The sequence below is a fragment of the Protopterus annectens genome, chromosome 1.part1 (genome assembly GCF_019279795.1).
Source record: "Protopterus annectens isolate FY-2018-M chromosome 1.part1, PAN1.0, whole genome shotgun sequence".
Lineage (NCBI taxonomy): Eukaryota > Metazoa > Chordata > Ceratodontiformes > Protopteridae > Protopterus > Protopterus annectens.
The window spans coordinates 1,067,896,362-1,067,914,858 of NC_056726.1; the positions used below are offsets into that span (position 1 = coordinate 1,067,896,362).

Genomic DNA, 18,497 nt, shown 5'->3' on the forward strand with positions numbered 1-18,497 from the left:
AAAATTCCAGCTAACTGTGCTGGCAGTACCCCCTGTCTTCACAAACTATATAATGAAAGGAGGAAATTCCTAAATCTATATAGCACCACAAATGATCTTCAAACAGCTAGATAAGACACTTAAAAAGTACAGATGAAAAATTAAGGCATCCAGTGACCTAAGAATATCTGGAGAAGCTAAAGACATTTTTTCTGACATAACTAAAGAAGGATTTCTAAATAAGAAATAGCACCCAGCATTGTTCCATGTTCATTCATAATGCCATAAAGTACTCTGATCCTGTGGATATTTCATCTTCATCTTCACCCCTGAGACACTTATTCCAAATCCACTTATCCCTGATGGGATTAAGTCACTGACCAACATGAAAGAAAATATACTTAAGGCACTCTGCAAAACAAATAATACCTCAGCCGGGGGGGGGGGGGGGCAGACAACCTACACAGCTGCATAGTTAATAGCACTAAGCAAGCACTGGTGGACCCACAACTTCTTCAACCTGAGCCTAGAACCTGGCTTTGTCCCACAAGAGTTGCACACAGCCAGTGGCTCCAGCACTAATCATGAGAATTACAGACACATCTGCTTAAGTATTCTCATATGGAAAGTCATGAAACATATCAGAACTGGCCTAATTAATTATGATATGAGCATTTCTGTAAGGCTTGAACCCTAGCAGTTTGGCTTTGTCAAGAGTTGCCCCTTTCTAATGAATCTCATGAACTTCTTTGAGAGGACTACTCAGTCACTCAGGCAGTAGACTGTGAACAAACTGTCCACTCAGTGTAGCTTAACCTTCTCAAGGCTTTTAGTAGTTTACCATGTGGAAATGTGATAAATAAGCAGAAAGAGCTCCAAACTGCCCAAACATGGGCAGGTAGACAGCCAACTGGCAAAGAAATTAGAGACATACACTGCTGTGGGTACATCCTCTGAGAGTATGACGCTGACCAGTGGAGTTCCGCAGAGATCTGTGTTAGCACCTCTGTTGTGCAGCCTCTACTTCTCAGTTCTTCACTTATCAAACAAGTATCTTTGTTTCATAAAGTTTGCAGATGATTGTAAATTGAGAGTCATTTAAAAATCTCCCACAGACAAACAAGGACTCCAGCAGGACCTTACACTTATCAATAGTTGGTGTACTAAAAATGAGTCAAGGTCAATTCCCAAAAATGCAACATTGTAACATTTAGTATGCACCCCCATGTTCCAGCTTATAACACAGATAACACACCACTTCAAAATTAAAAGATTACCAGAGAGACGGGTACGTCAGTGGAAAGCTCCCTTTGACTGACCATCATGTTACAATGGCATTTGTGAAACCTGTTTACCTTGCACAACTCATAGCAAAAGATATTTCTTCCAGATCAGAAGATGTCCTCACCTCCTTGTACTCTGCATTGATTATTCCACCATTGAGTATAGCGCCCCCTTTGGGATGCATCTCATTAAACATATCAAGCAATCAAAACAACCCTAAAGGTTTGTAACTGAAAAGATCAGGGGACTAAAAGATCTGAACTAATAGAATGACTGGATCCCTTATACCTGTAATCAGTTTTATATAGACTGATTAAAGTGATCTCTGTCTTGTTTACTGAGATAAATGGGATCTGGTAGTTCAAGAACAGCTATATCTCAATAGATGAAAATGACTAGCAAACCCTAGGCCAGAAATTTAAATCTACTCCAAAAAATAAATAAGACAAAGAGAAGGGACAGATGTGTCATGCAACTCTTACCCTTTCTCTTAAAATAAACATCCTGTCCAAGTTAATCAGGGTGACACACAGTCTGCCTTTCAAAAGGAGCTGTACAGCTGGATGGGAGTTCCTAAATTCACCTCTGGTATGACTGGCAAGGACCTTCTTGAAAAATGTGGTAGGGCCTAAGGAGGGTGAGTACTGGTTAGGCAGAAATCAACTAACTGCTCAGTTGCCTTGTAAGTCCTATGATCCTAAACCGGTTTAACCCATCTGGTCTAATTTCCTACCCAGGTAGTTGGCCTTGTTTCAGAACAGGCTATATGGGAAAGTTATACAGAGATTTTATCTGCCTTACAAGCCTCCACTCCTTCATGGTGTCCAGAATTTCCTGGGTATGTTAATAAATCTCAGTGTGGTCTTGTACTAACATTCATACCCTGGGCCCTTACCAGAATGAGTTGGCACAGAAGTAGCTTGAAGGTCAGTTACCCCACAGCCATAAGAGCCTTGTGCAAATGCACCAGTGGACTGAATAAACACCACATGCACTGCTTCTTTCTCTTTTTTTCTGTTTCACAGCTGCATGCCTGAATGGTCTGCTCAATCTGATGCTGGACATTTGGGAAAGGCAAGTTTTTACCTAATGCCACCTTATCTTCTGTTTTGTCTAATACAATTTCAAGATCAACCCTGCATGCTTCCCTAAGCTGTTCAATTTTTCTCACTACAAGAGGCAGCACAAAAATATCACAATTAATTTCACATGCGAGCATTTATTTTTAATCAGCGGGACATATTTCCTACAATAAGATCTTTTTTCTCTCCTCGTGTCACTGTTTTGCATGATGCTTTCTGGTATCTCAATAATGACTGGAACAGCTAATTACAGTCATGGAAATACTCCCCTATTATTGTACCTACCATATAGTAAGATTCTACATCAATAAGATTTGCCTTTTGGCTAAGCACAAAGACATTTAAAAATCCACAAATGGTTTCGGAATACATGCAACAATCTGCAACTGGTTTCATAGTAGGGTACGGAATGAAATTTTAACCCCATGTCTTTCAAATGTTTGTCAATAAAAAAAATGCAGTTTGGTTAGGATTTTTTTGATAATTCTTATTAAACCCTCAAAGAGACTTATCTGACATAGGCTGGAATTACTATAGAAGATTCAGCCACAGCTTGGCATAGCTGAGGCACAATCTGCCTTGACTTCAAATCATATGCAGTCAGCCTTAGAGATACTGTATACCACCACCCCCCACTCCCTTCTACATGCCCACAAAATGTTATTGATAAGATCAACACACACATACCCAGGCACACCAAGACCCAGGATATCTATACCTACATACCTTATGGACAGAGGCAATTAATAAGATATGTATTATCCTAACACCACTCTGAACCCCATAGCATGCCTTCCCCCATATAGATGCCTGTCATACTTGCGATCCAAATGGGTTTGAAAGTATGCAGCTAGGCTTGTAATGGCCCTTGTATCCTTTATGCTAGTAAAAAATAACTATGAACCTACACAGGGGTGCACTTAGACCTCCTGCCTACCTGTACATGGCGCTGCAAATCTTCTACTCTATCATGGGAGTCAGGGAATAGATTCCTATACTGTTTAAGTTTCCATTATGATTTAAAAAACCTTTGAGCAACTCTGATATTTTAACAAATCTCAGGTTATGTCTTTGTATCTTTAGCATACTAAAATACAACTCAGTCATTACAGAATTCTTATAAACCTAGCACAAAACCAATTTAGGTAACTGCAAACCTTCTGCAATAACTGACACACACAGTTCATTTCTATCTGACCACATTCTGCAAACAACTTTATTGTGACCTAGTGAGCATTCCTTAATGTTTTCCATGTAGGATGTAGGGATTTTGGCATGAAGCAGGGATGTGTCAGTGTTTGGATGACTTTGTAACATAACAGGGATTACTTCTTATTAAGGAATGACACACTTCTGGCATTTATCTTAGATTTTGCTACATCCTACCTTGACACACACAACACGTGTGTCCTCTTGTCTCCATTGGTATTTAAGCCATGCATTTCAACAAGTTTTTGCTTGTTTGTACGGAAGTGAACTGAGGTGTACTACCAGACACAACTCTTAGCTGAGACACCAAAAACCGTAAGCTGCTTGTTTTTTTTTTTTTTTTTTTTTGGTTGTTTTTACTTATTTATACTATTTACTGTACTTTTTTATTGCCTGCTACCCATTTTAATATTGTATTTATATACTGTGTACTAAACTATACTGTTGTACTGCAATTATCTGCCTTACTGTGCCTGTTAAATCTATCTTATTACTGTTTTCACTTATTACAAAGCTCGTTTTAGTATGTTCACTGTTTGTTAAGTATTTGAATACTGCAATGGCTGGAACTTCCCCAGCTAGTAACCTATCACCAATTAGTCATTGTCTACAATGTGGTAACACATCCAGAAAAAAAAAACCTGCACTAGGCCAACTTCTCACTCATTATAATACAAATCATCCTCACCAATCTTCCGACAACCCCCTCCTCTGTATCTCTAGGGCTAACAATACTGCAGGAAAAGCACTGTTCTCCCACTCCATAGCTAGAACCTGGAATACTCTCCCTCCTGCTCTGATTTCTGCCCCTACCTCTTCCCACTTTAAAAGCTCACTTAGAACACACTTAAAGAATAAGTAGCTATGCCCATGTATTACATAAGTCCTCAAATAAAATGGTAGAGATGCTGGACAATGAAAGGTATTATACACCCATAACCCCAGCAGAGGTACAGAGCATTATTACCAGAGTTTATAGTAGCCTAGAGGACCTATACAGGCTGGGTGCTCTAGAATTCAAGTTGTATGATTATTTGTTGATTGATAGCCCTGTTATTCCTATTATACATGGATTACCTAAGATACATAAGGATTCAGTTAACCCACCCATGAGACCTATTGTTTCTGGTCGTGGGTGGGTTACTGATAATTTGTCTTTTTATATAGAGAAAATCTTGAGATCTTATGTGGACTTGAATAGGTTTGTACTTAGGGATTTCAAGCAATTTTTACTTGACTTTTACCAAGCACTTCATTGCTTATCAGGCCATGAAACAGTTGTCTTGGTCACTATGGATGTCATATCTTTGTTCACCAACATTCCTAATATTTCACGGCTAGAGTATGTACATTCGTATTTGGCTACACACTCTGATTTGCCTTTGAGATGGATAGAGTTATTTTGTTCTTTGATAGAAGTTATTTTGGAAAGTAATGTTTTTCTTTTTGATACAAATTTTTATTTACAAAAAGATGGTGTAGCTATGGGCACTTCTTGTGCCAATAGCTACGCCAATCTAGTTATGGCCCATTGGGAGGAGCATAAGATTTTTGATTTAGTTTCTTTTCAGAAATATGTTCCTTTCTATAGGAGATTTGTTGATGATTTGTTTCTTTTATGGACAGGTAGCCTAGCTGAGTTAAAGAGTTTTGAAGAGCAGGTTAATAGTTTGACCCCTTTTCTGAAATTCACTATGATTTATTCTGATAGTAATATTTATTTTTTAGATGTTTTAGTCTGGCACCTACCAAATGGTGACTTCAATACTGGGGTGCAATTGAAGTCCTGTTATAAAAAAACCTTGTTACATAGGGACAGCATGCACCCCAGACATGTCTTCTCAAACATTGCTAGAGGGCAAGGTAGCAGGGTTTCTAGGCTTAACCCACTCTCAACAGAGTTTGAGAAAGAGCTCCACAGCCTAGGTTATAGGTTAAGAGCCAGGAATTATAGACAAGCTGAAATAGAGGAAGCTTTTACCCATGTTAGGAGCATCAGAGATGATAGAGCCTGCCCTATTTTCTCTGAAGCAGGAGTTTCATCCTATGGTAGTTCTAGAGGGAATGATACCTCTTCTATTAGAGCACAAACACATAAGTTGTCTCTTTTTTATACACAAGATATTCAGTCTATCAAGGATATTATTCATAAACATTGGTCTGTACTTACGTTAGAACCGATGATTAGGGATCTTATAGGTGAACAACCACACTATGTTTTCAAGAATAAGAAAAATTTGCATAGGTTGTTATGTTACACTAATTTGACACCTAGAAAGGAATTACCTTCTTTTGACGGTACTAAGCCTTGTGGTGCATGCAACTACTGCAGTTTTATTACCAACTCTAATATATTTGTACACCCAGTCACACATCATGTGTTTTCATTCAAAGTTAATGCAACTTGCGATACTAGACATGTTGTCTATATTGCTATCTGCACTCACTGTACCTCATTTTATATAGGTAAGACTGATAGGAGGCTGAAAGATAGGATAAGAGAACATCTTTATCAGATACGTATTAAATCTGTTGTTAATGCTTTATCTAAGCATGTTTTACAAAATGGAGCTGAACATACTTTTACTTTCTCCATCCTATATGTCAATATTCCTAGTATTAGAGGAGGTGATTTTGCCAATTATACTGAGGAGGTAGAAACAACCTGGATTGTTAAACTTCAAGCTCATGTACATCCAGGTCTCAATGATAGAATACCATTGAAACCTGCACTTAAGAAAAGAAGATGTAAAGTATTGACCAAGTGATGTATTTTAGATTTTTGATTATGTTGTTTGCACATATGTCTCATACTTTGTTATTGTATTTTTCTTTTTTCTTTTTGTTTTACTATTTTATTTATTGATATAGTGATTGCTTTAAATTGTAAGTTCATATTAGGGTGTTTAGGTTTCTGTATAGGCTATTTTATACTCTGCATTATTTTACAAGTATGTTATGCCTTTAAGGTCATTTATAGGTTTAACCTAAGTCTGATTGTTTAATTGCTTTATTGTTTTAATTGCTTATACTCTATAACCCTGTCTCTTTTGTTGGTTTTGGGTTTGATAAAGCTTTTAGCGAAAGCGCCACCACTTTTGGATCCTAATAAAGAGCTTTTTATTCATTGTATTTGGACTAATTTTGGGGCTTTTTTCCATATTTTGGACTTTGGTATTTTGTATCCTGGATGTTCCTACTGGTCTGAATAGACATAACTGAAATGTATCTATTTCCAAGGTTTTATACTGCCTTTTTGTGGTGGTTGGAACATTTACAGCCTGGTTCAACTGTGAGCAGTTTTATTGTTTATTGCTCCTTATTCTGGCCCTGTTTCTGCTCACGGTTGTTTTACTGCTGTTGGTGTTTGTTTTTATTATTGTTTATTTCATTACATTACTTTGTATTACAGTGAATTATTTCACATTTCATTGCATCACATCAGATCACATTATCTCATGTTATATTACATTTTACCACATGACATTTCATTATATCACATCACATTAAATCACATTACATTACACATGCTTGTTGACAGTAGGAGACATTAAGTCTATGTACCTTACTTGCTAAGTGCATTTAACATTCTACCTCCCTTTTATAACTGCCTTCCCCCACTCATTTGCTTCCTGTTTCATACCCTTTTAAATGCCTCTGTGAATTTCTTTGCCTCTTCCCATACAGGGAAGCCTGCTTCATTGCTCCATAAATCTGTATATGAAAAACAACTTTCACAGATCCAGTGTGTATTCTGTCTTTTCAATCTGCTTTGTCCCATTGCCCCGTTGCACCCTACCCCTCTCTTTGGTTCATAAGTTCATAGGTAAATAGTAAGCTATCAGTCTGCAGACTATCATAAGCCTAGTCAACAGAGGTTAGGATCAAACTGTACCTTTTATCTGTGAAATAAAGGCCTTAACCATTATGTTAACTCTCCTCCTCTTTGTCCTTTTTGATCAGGATGACCCCCCGATACAGTTTTTATTCCTGGTTGAGAACAGCTTTAGTTAATATTTGGATCACTGTTGATACTGCCTACAATAAATAATGGTGAAAGAGGAAAACATTCAATTCAGAAATACTGCAGTTTCATTTGTTTTCCAAGATGGAGAGCAAAGCTGTCTTGGTGCCCTGTTATACTGTCTGATACCTTCTTTAGTGGTACACTGACTACAGCCAACTTACTAAGGATAACATATGTAAAAGTTGGATAAGATACTTAATGTGGTATAACAATGGGTTTAATGAAAAAACCTTCCCCCTCATTCAGACATTTCTAACAACAAAACAGAGTACACTGTTGCCCTAGCTCAAAAGTTGATGATTTTGATTTAGTTTCTTTTCAGAAATATGTTCCTTTCTATAGGAGATTTGTTGATGATTTGTTTCTTTTATGGACAGGTAGCCTAGCTGAGTTAAAGAGTTTTGAAGAGCAGGTTAATAGTTTGACCCCTTTTCTGAAATTCACTATGATTTATTCTGATAGTAATATTTATTTTTTAGATGTTTTAGTCTGGCACCTACCAAATGGTGACTTCAATACTGGGGTGCATAGGAAGTCCTGTTATAAAAAAACCTTGTTACATAGGGACAGCATGCACCCCAGACATGTCTTCTCAAACATTGCTAGAGGGCAAGGTAGCAGGGTTTCTAGGCTTAACCCACTCTCAACAGAGTTTGAGAAAGAGCTCCACAGCCTAGGTTATAGGTTAAGAGCCAGGAATTATAGACAAGCTGAAATAGAGGAAGCTTTTACCCATGTTAGGAGCATCAGAGATGATAGAGCCTGCCCTATTTTCTCTGAAGCAGGAGTTTCATCCTATGGTAGTTCTAGAGGGAATGATACCTCTTCTACTAGAGCACAAACACATAAGTTGTCTCTTTTTTATACACAAGATATTCAGTCTATCAAGGATATTATTCATAAACATTGGTCTGTACTTACGTTAGAACCGATGATTAGGGATCTTATAGGTGAACAACCACACTATGTTTTCAAGAATAAGAAAAATTTGCATAGGTTGTTATGTTACACTAATTTGACACCTAGAAAGGAATTACCTTCTTTTGACGGTACTAAGCCTTGTGGTGCATGCAACTACTGCAGTTTTATTACCAACTCTAATATATTTGTACACCCAGTCACACATCATGTGTTTTCATTCAAAGTTAATGCAACTTGCGATACTAGACATGTTGTCTATATTGCTATCTGCACTCACTGTACCTCATTTTATATAGGTAAGACTGATAGGAGGCTGAAAGATAGGATAAGAGAACATCTTTATCAGATAATGTATTAAATCTGTTGTTAATGCTTTATCTAAGCATGTTTTACAAAATGGAGCTGAACATACTTTTACTTTCTCCATCCTATATGTCAATATTCCTAGTATTAGAGGAGGTGATTTTGCCAATTATACTGAGGAGGTAGAAACAACCTGGATTGTTAAACTTCAAGCTCATGTACATCCAGGTCTCAATGATAGAATACCATTGAAACCTGCACTTAAGAAAAGAAGATGTAAAGTATTGACCAAGTGATGTATTTTAGATTTTTGATTATGTTGTTTGCACATATGTCTCATACTTTGTTATTGTATTTTTCTTTTTTCTTTTTGTTTTACTATTTTATTTATTGATATAGTGATTGCTTTAAATTGTAAGTTCATATTAGGGTGTTTAGGTTTCTGTATAGGCTATTTTATACTCTGCATTATTTTACAAGTATGTTATGCCTTTAAGGTCATTTATAGGTTTAACCTAAGTCTGATTGTTTAATTGCTTTATTGTTTTAATTGCTTATACTCTATAACCCTGTCTCTTTTTTGTTGGTTTTGGGTTTGATAAAGCTTTTTAGCGAAAGCGCTCACCACTTTTGGATCCTAATAAAGAGCTTTTTATTCATTGTATTTGGACTAATTTTGGGGCTTTTTTCCATATTTTGGACTTTGGTATTTTGTATCCTGGATGTTCCTACTGGTCTGAATAGACATAACTGAAATGTATCTATTTCCAAGGTTTTATACTGCCTTTTTGTGGTGGTTGGAACATTTACAGCCTGGTTCAACTGTGAGCAGTTTTATTGTTTATTGCTCCTTATTCTGGCCCTGTTTCTGCTCACGGTTGTTTTACTGCTGTTGGTGTTTGTTTTTATTATTGTTTATTTCATTACATTACTTTGTATTACAGTGAATTATTTCACATTTCATTGCATCACATCAGATCACATTATCTCATGTTATATTACATTTTACCACATGACATTTCATTATATCACATCACATTAAATCACATTACATTACACATGCTTGTTGACAGTAGGAGACATTAAGCCTATCTACCTTACTTGCTAAGTGCATTTAACATTCTGCTTCCTTTTTATAACTGCCTTCCCCCACTCATTTGCTTCCTGTCTCATACCCTTTTAAATGTCTCTGTGAATTTCTTCTCCTCTTCCCATACAGGGAAGCCTGCTTCATTGCTCCATAAATCTGTATATGAAAAACAACTTTCACAGATCCAGTGTGTATTCAGTCTTTTCAATCTGCTTTGCCCCATTGCCCCATTGCACCCTACCCCTCTCTTTGGTTTATAAGTTCATAGGTAAATACTAGGCTATCAGTCTGCAGACTATCATAAGCCTAGTGACCAGAGGTTAGGATCAAACTCTGTACCTTTTATCTGTGAAATAAAGGCCTTAACTATTATACAAACTCTCCTCCTCTTTGTTCTTTTTGATCAGGATGACTCCCCCAATACAATTTTTATTCCTGGTTGAGAACAGCTTTAGTTAATATTTGGATCACTGTTGGTAATGTCTACAATAAATAATGGTGAAAGTGGAAAATATTCAATTCAGAAATACTGCAGTTTCATTTGGTTTCCAAGATGGAGATCAGGGCTGTCTTGGTGCCCTGTTATACTGTCTGATACCTTCTTTAGTGGTACACTGACTACAGCCAACTTACTAAGGATAACATATGTAAAAGTTGGATAAGATACTTAATGTGGTAAAAGAAAAAAACTCACCATTCATATGCAGAATTTCAATGTTATAATGCAGCCATCCATGTACATCCCCACTTACAGTATGACAACAGACATTTCTAACAACAAAACAGAGTACTGTGACATCTGTTTGGCCCATTAGCTGCAAAATAAGATTTAAAATATATATTTCAAAGCAACAACCTGACAGAAAGACACGTAAATGGTTAAATGGAACATTTAATGCATGTGGGTAAGTGCAACTGTCTTAGAATTACCTGTAGTTGTACAGTTCTGTCTGTAGATTTAAAAGTATGACTCATTGATTAATTTTTTGCATTTAAACACTTTCATGTTATTCATTGGAGAACTGCAGCCAAAATATTGTCTAAATTTGTCAGCCTGCAGAATCAACTGCAATATGGAAATCCACAGATTCCTTCAGAAGAGGACAGCATTCTCTGGATAATTGTATCAGATTTATTCAGCTAGTATTATTGTACTCCAACTGCAATAGCACAACCATGAATGAGAATGTTCTGAAAAAGACTGTTTTGTAAGAATCAGATCTTCTCAACTCTATCAGCAGTGTCCTGTGTTCATTTATTAGGAAGGAACTCATGCCAAAAGTGGCCAAGATTTAGTTATAAGGTCGGTGCAGGGCATCTGGTGATGTAGTCAATAACTCAAATTAATTTCCTTTAACGGTGTGGGAATAAGACATTTACTGATGTCATTAACAAAAATTCATTTATCGGCCTAGAGGAAAGCTTGTAGTCATGTCACCAATTGCCCAGTTACACTTTTTAGCTCAGGCAAAGACATCTAACCATACTATCAATGGCACAAGTTTGGTTACTAGCTGTGAGAAAGACATCATCACATGCCATCAGTCATTCAGCCTCATAAAATAGTGATGGCAATGTGTCTACACATGTGGCTGAGTAGAAGTGATTAAGGCTGTGGATGGAAAACTGTCCCTGCAGAAAGAAGATCCCTATCTCCTGGACAGCGTGGTCTTACTCCTCCACCTTGGCTATGACCAGGTTAGGCACAGAAGGATAAAACATTGTTAAGACACTAAGGGCCAAATTAAGGTATTATTTGGGCACACAGTGGCCAAAAGGAAGCCGAGTAGAAACAGGTCAATACAGTGAATTGTTGGCTACAAGGATCTAAAACAGCAGATGACCAAATAATGATTAATAAAAGCACTGCATATTGTTTTTTACTAGCTAATGTATCAATTCAAGGTTTCTCTTAATAATATCCCATCACCTGGTTCAGGTTAAGTGGAGATTGGATGAAACAGTGAATAAACTAGAAAAGCAAAATTGTGAACAAATTAGTGCACAATGTGAAAGCAGATTACTTGACATATACAGATTACTTACCAGATTGTGCAGATGTAGTCATCAAATCTAAATATTAAAAAAAATACACTTGTCAGTTCAGCTGGTACCTTAAGAAAGACGAGCATTTTATATGTTTTGAATAATTCTCGATGAAAAATGAATTTTTAAATCAATTGGAAATTATGATCCTGAAGTATTAATTATGTGATTATTAGTTTCTAATTGAATTTCAACCACAGAATAACATTACAGTTGTAAGATCTATAACTGTAGTAAAATCATTGCTTGAGATTAACATAATCTGACTATAATTCATTACTCTACTATGAAGTTTCACCTAGATAAACACAACAGAGGAAGGTTTTGCATGGATGAAACACATAATAAAAAGCATTTTTTCCAGGGAGACAAGCCACCCCGCACCCCATGTGTGGGACTTCATTCCCCTTTACATACATATACTAAATTCCATGTAACACAGTCACATGTTAAAGACACCCTCCTCCCCTCTCAAAAAAAAAAAATGAATCACTGCTGATACTGTTATAAGTTCATAGGTGTTTACTAGGCTAATGACGGCAAGGGCCTTTTTAAGCCTAACCATGCATCCCAAATCTCTGACAAGTTCTGATACCCTTGATAAGTGTAAACATGGGCCTGGGAGATGAATCATTTATAGGTTACCTGTTTGTATCAGAGACACGGGTGCCAAACCAAGGATGAATTCCCGGTTTCCCATCCAATTGTACAAGTTACACTTGAATTGGATTAGGGAGGAACTCTGCTTCACATGGATTAACAGCCTGTTCCATAAATGGGATGGTCTCTGGGATACATACCTATCTCTCCATTAGGTCCTATTTATGTCACAGGCAAGGTTTAAGTCTTTAGAATGGGTAATTCTGATACTGTTTGTTATAGAAGCAGTGCTGATACTGGTTCTCTCTGACATCTCATACTGACATGAGCAGTGGGTTTTGCAACTCCATCAGCTTTATACATGACAACTTGAAGTGAAGTTGCAATTCATGGCAAGCACTTTTAAGTAAACCTTTCATGACCATATAATTTTCTCATTCACTGTACCTGGACATAAGTGAAGTGTTACGCTAATTAGAGTTGTATAAATAACAAGTATAGCATGAGAGAACTAAAGCCAAATGTCTTCCGGACATGATTTCACAAAAGCTATAGATCATATATTTTTTTACAGGTTCATTGAAACATTAACTCCATTCATAGTAAATGTATACAGGTCATGTAATATATAACTGGTTAATTTATGTGTAGCCCTCAACCAACTAAAATCCTATTCAATTTTTGAAAAGAATATCAGACATTAACATAGATGTATATGTTTTTTCTCACTTTTCAGTCAGAACAGAAAGAACTATGGGTCATGCTGATATGTATTTTATATTTCATATAATTTTAATTGATTTTTATAGTGATTGCAGAAGTGAAAAAAAAGAGATAAAAAGAGCAAATATCTTCCAGATTCAGTGGCACAGAGGTGCCATTTTAATATCTCACAGTCAGGTTCCATTTTACAAGGGTCTGCTTCAGATCATTGAAACAAGAAGTAGAAAAAGCAACACCACAATCCAAAATATATAACATTTGTAAACATTTTTATAATACATAATTTACAAGTGCAAACAGGTGTAAGTATTGTGTAGAAATCCACCAAGGTCTATATTTTATATTTTATATTTTATATGTATTACTGTGTTTTTAACATATACAAGGTTTCTTAACATCAGAATGTTTTTTAAAAAATCAGAGTGGATTCTAATATGTATTTTATATTTAATATAATTTTAATTGAATTTTGGCGCCTAAATGTGTTTAAATGCAATGAAATGTAGGAGCACAATGGTTCTGATGAAATCTGCTATTTGACAGAGGTGCCATTTTAATATCTCACAGTCAGGTTCCATTTTATCGGTATCCGAGGACTCGAGTGTTGGGGAGATCATTGAAACCCCAGATCATCAAAAACCACATTGTCAAGACAAAAATAACTTAAACCCATTTCAGTGAAAGACCAGAGCAATGACGATCTTCTCAGGGTAAGTAATCACTCATCCAAAAAGTCACAAAACCTAAACTGCACCATCCTTAACTCACTCAGGTGCGGGGGGGCTACACCTCCCACACCCCCAATGTTGGAGGTTGTGAGGCCAACACCCCCTAACTAAATACAATAACTCTGATATCATACTACAGTTGGGAAAACGCCAGTTCACCTTTTTGGCCAACAGGGTACTTACCGTGTGAAGATCTTTGTTGCTCCATTCTTTTGTTGAAATGGGTTTTTATTGTTTGCGTCTCAGCTATGTGGTCTACGCTTTGCTGGGGTTTCAGTGATCTGAAGGGGATCCTTTTACAGTATCCATTTTGCTAGAGCTCTGTATATCTATGGTCTGCTGTTATCCACTTTGCTTTGTCTTCTTTTCTATTTTCACCATGCTATGACTTCTTCCACTTCTGCTTGCGCATCTGCCACTCACATCTTCCGTCATTCCCTATGACATCTGGTCCAACATTCTACAAGATTTGTGACTGTTTGGTTTAACAGGTCTGCCCAGCATACCTTTTAATTGTTCATAAACTTGGAGACTTCATATCTTGCAGAACATTAAAGCTAATGAAAATCTTTTGTTGTCGCAACTTTATGTTTGTCAAAACAGTATTTAAAATCTAGCCACACTTTTGGGCTTTCGTCCTACCATTGTGTTTGGCTTTGCCCATAATTCTTACAGTAAGAGGTTGAGAGGTATGCTGCCCAGGCTTTGATCTGTCAAGATTTGGTAATGCTATTCTGTTAACTTCCATTTAGACAAATATTTCTCAACTGTCCATGTTAGCTTGCGCTCTTAGTGTTTTACATAGGTTAGTTATATTAATTTTCACTATAACTAATTTATTGCCCACTTTGTCTTCCCTATGGTATTATTTTTGCTTTGTTGACCAGGTTAGTGCCACTAGGTTAGTAGCCCCTTTTCAGGACACACCTGAGGTGGTATTTATACTACAAGGGTAAATTTGACCAGGTCATCAGAGAACTTACCCTATGATTGTTTGTTATCTGTATCTGTGGAAGTATTAGCCCTGAATATGTGTACACATCCCATTCCTAGTACAGTGGTGAGTGGAAGGATGGTCTGTCATATGGAGATTGTGTAGGAAGGATTGGAGGCAAATGCCAGTTTGCAAGGAAATCTACGTAGAGTAACAGACAATTCAGATTTGTTTCCAGAAGAATTCATTTGCTGAATCAGAGAAGATGGTGAAAGGAGAATGTGTTATTACAATCCTCCAGTCGGGAGGGTTGCAGGATGATATATTGCAGGAGATCTTAAGCCAAAGGGAACCAGAACATGGAAGAGATATTTCCGGGGCAGAGATAATGGCAGAAATGCAGGAGGAAGATTCATAGGTAATCCTTAAAGGAGACGTCACACAAAATAAAAAAAAAAACATATGCAGAGCCAGTTGGAAGCAACTATGAGCAGAAAGAAAAAAAAAAGGTGACAGTATGAAAAAGAAACTTGTGGTGAGAATACATAGAAAAAGAATAATGAATTGAATAGATATGAGGAATGGGACAATATAATATTACCTTTGGGTGATAAAGTCCAAGACGTAACAGCTTTTATTTCGATAAAGAGACATTTTATTACATTATTTTTGAGACTGTTCAGGGAATGGAAAACATTTTTATGTGAGTATGAAAAGATACAAAAGATACAAAAATGTGTATTGAATGTATTTCTAAATGTCTTCCATCTCAATAGGCTGATGTTTATAAGACTCCTGTGAATGCTAGGTCCAGCTTTTTTTTCCACTTGTCATACGATAGTTTTTGTCTTTAGAGTAGGTGCGTGTTAGAAACGCAGTTAACTTCTTTGAAACTGTTTAGCGTCCATACCTGGGCTTGGATGAATAAGCATTACCTACTTTCACTGATAAGGGTTATTTGTAGCGTCGCAAAGTCCCTTGTATAATTATAAAACAGGTTTCTTTGTGTTCTTTGCTAGAACTCTGTATCCACTGTGCAAACACTGAGTTCTATCTGAAACCTCTATATTTTTATCTTGATACACCAGTCCTTTAGTTTTGTGATAACAGTGTAGCGTGCACGTGGGTTTGCAAACCCTCTGCGTCACTATATCTCCGCAAGAGTGTCGGGCTACTCAAGTGCTCACCCCAGCCTAAATTACTGCTGTAATTATTTAGGGTCGATAGTGGGTCCCTATTATGTTTATTCGCAGCTGCCACTTATGAATATTTTACTCTACTGAGTCTAAAGTATTATCTATATCCCTGAATTTACTTGGAATATCTACCTGATACTTCTGTAAGGTACCTGTAACATATTGCCTTGCGCATCTTTCTGGAATCCCACCTGGATTCCTAGCTCTCTCTATTTGTAAACTATATCTGCAAAGCATTCCACCAATGTAGCCTTTATCTAATACTGCACATTTTACTTTACAGACAATATACTTTAAAGTCTGTTTCTTGGTTCATGTAGCGTGACCGCGGGGGCTTACAATACTCCTTGCATCATTGAATAAATGAGTGGGGCTGCTTAACCGCCAAGCCTCAAAGGACAATTTGTGCCGTTTTACTGAACTATAGTGGCTAGATTTTATGGTATCCCTAATCTGGTTTTTGGCCCGTGTAGCGTGAGCGCAAGGGCTTGCAATTTCTTTATGCAACATTGGATAAGTCAGTCGGGCTGTTTAGCCGCTGAGCCCATAACTAAATAGAGAGTCGCTTTACTAAAGAGGTTGTTTTACCAAGACATTACTTGTCGAAGGGAGATGCTAGATTTCACTAACGGCCATCTACTATTGATTCTCACAATCACATTGTGCATTTTTGTGTGAACCCTAAACTGGACTGTATAATACTGTTACAAATTTGTTTAGCCATGCAAATTGAAAGACCTGTATTTCTAATTATTGTATATTGTAGATAGGTTGTTTTTTCCTTTTTCTTCTCCATTGTATAAATGTTTTTTTTACCTTGAATTTAGCGCTAATGGTATTGATGAATGCTGATGCACTGTAACTTATTTTGCTTCCTATACTTAGCTCTAACTCACTCACTATATCTCTCCCTTCTTACCTTATGACAGAGTGGTCAACTGTTAAACTCAAGCAAACTTTTTTCCTGCCCACCATCCTCCTGAATTTTAAGGAACCTCAACAACTGAACCCATACCCTACACTACCAAGAGAGACCGACTTACTAAGAGATTTAAGTATGCTACGTTACCTTGTTTGACCAGACTTACTCTATTTTTGTATCTCAGGTTAAGCATCCCTCCTGAATTACCAGCAGCCTACATATTTTTCCCACCCACCATATATACCTCAATTTAAATTCCTATCCCAATCTACCTCAACTATCCCTGTTTGTTAGCACATCACACTCTATCCTCTTTTTCCCTTTTTGTGCTTAGCCCCCTGCTCTGGTGTCTGTCCCTGCAAAAATACAACTGGCCACTAGGTGGCACCCTTATTCTTTTTTCTGCTGCTACTTCTCTCTTCCCACTCTTAAGCTTATCTTCTGCCCCCCTAAACCTTTCATATCTGTCCTTTAACTGAAACATTTTTTTCCAGAACTGCTTTTTAGCCTAGCCTCTCTTACCTTACCTCGATTCTTCTGACTCTAGCTCTTCTACTTACTTTATTTCAATACACTAGCTGACTATCTAATACTCCTTCTCTAACCTACTGACTTACCTGTTAGTTCTTCCCTTGCACTGATTGTTTCCTGCTGAACTCCACTCTCTTGTGTCTTCCCGCTCCGTTCGCCCTCCGGGCTCACTCCGCTCCCCTACCCTGCCCCCAAATCCCACCCGCCCCCAGGGTGTCTACCTATATACTCTCTTTACCACACCCCCCTCCACTCCTCCTTTCTTTCCCAACCAATCACTCACTTCTTTCTAGCCACACCCTACATTTATACCTCCACACCTACTAGCTTTACATCTCCCCTTATTATCTCTAACCTTTCTTACAAAAGCTAATCCTTCTCCTCCTCATACTACTTATACTTACTACTCTATCATTCACTAACCTCACCCTTCACTAATATCCTTAACCTACTAGATTCAAACCTTCCCCTATCATCTCTAGCCTTTCTCACCTAAAGCAGTCCTTTTCCTCATCTCTCTACCTATAATTTTTTTCCCTCCTCTCTCAACATGCCTAACCTACACCACTGTCTACTACTAATGTCATTGTTCACTTCTCTTACCACTACCTATTTCCTTACCTCCTATGAACAACCCCTTCTCAAAACTCTTTTCACACCATCCAAATACACTACTACATCACTTCCTGTTTCGTGCACAAACTTTAATAATTCCACATATAACCATAGCTACATCCAAGCCAAATATCACCGACTTTTTCATATAAAACACTCTATTCCTAACACTCGAAAATTATATGACTTTAATCCTAAACTTAGCCGGTATCATAACTTCACTTTGATCCACTCCCTTAAGGATGGAGGCATTCATCCAAACCCAGGCCCAAAGTTTCACTCATCCTTCTCTAATAGTATTGAATCT

General features: G+C 37.2%; 1 protein-coding gene across 1 annotated transcript in view; it reads right to left on the reverse strand.

Moving 5' to 3' along the window:
* LOC122815385 overlaps positions 1-18,497 on the reverse strand; it is a 561,151-nt gene that overhangs the window by 117,940 nt on the left and 424,714 nt on the right. The window contains exon 2 of the mRNA XM_044087855.1: positions 11,942-11,968. Coding sequence (XP_043943790.1) covers positions 11,942-11,968 — 27 coding nt within the window. The remainder of the gene's footprint in view (positions 1-11,941; positions 11,969-18,497) is intronic.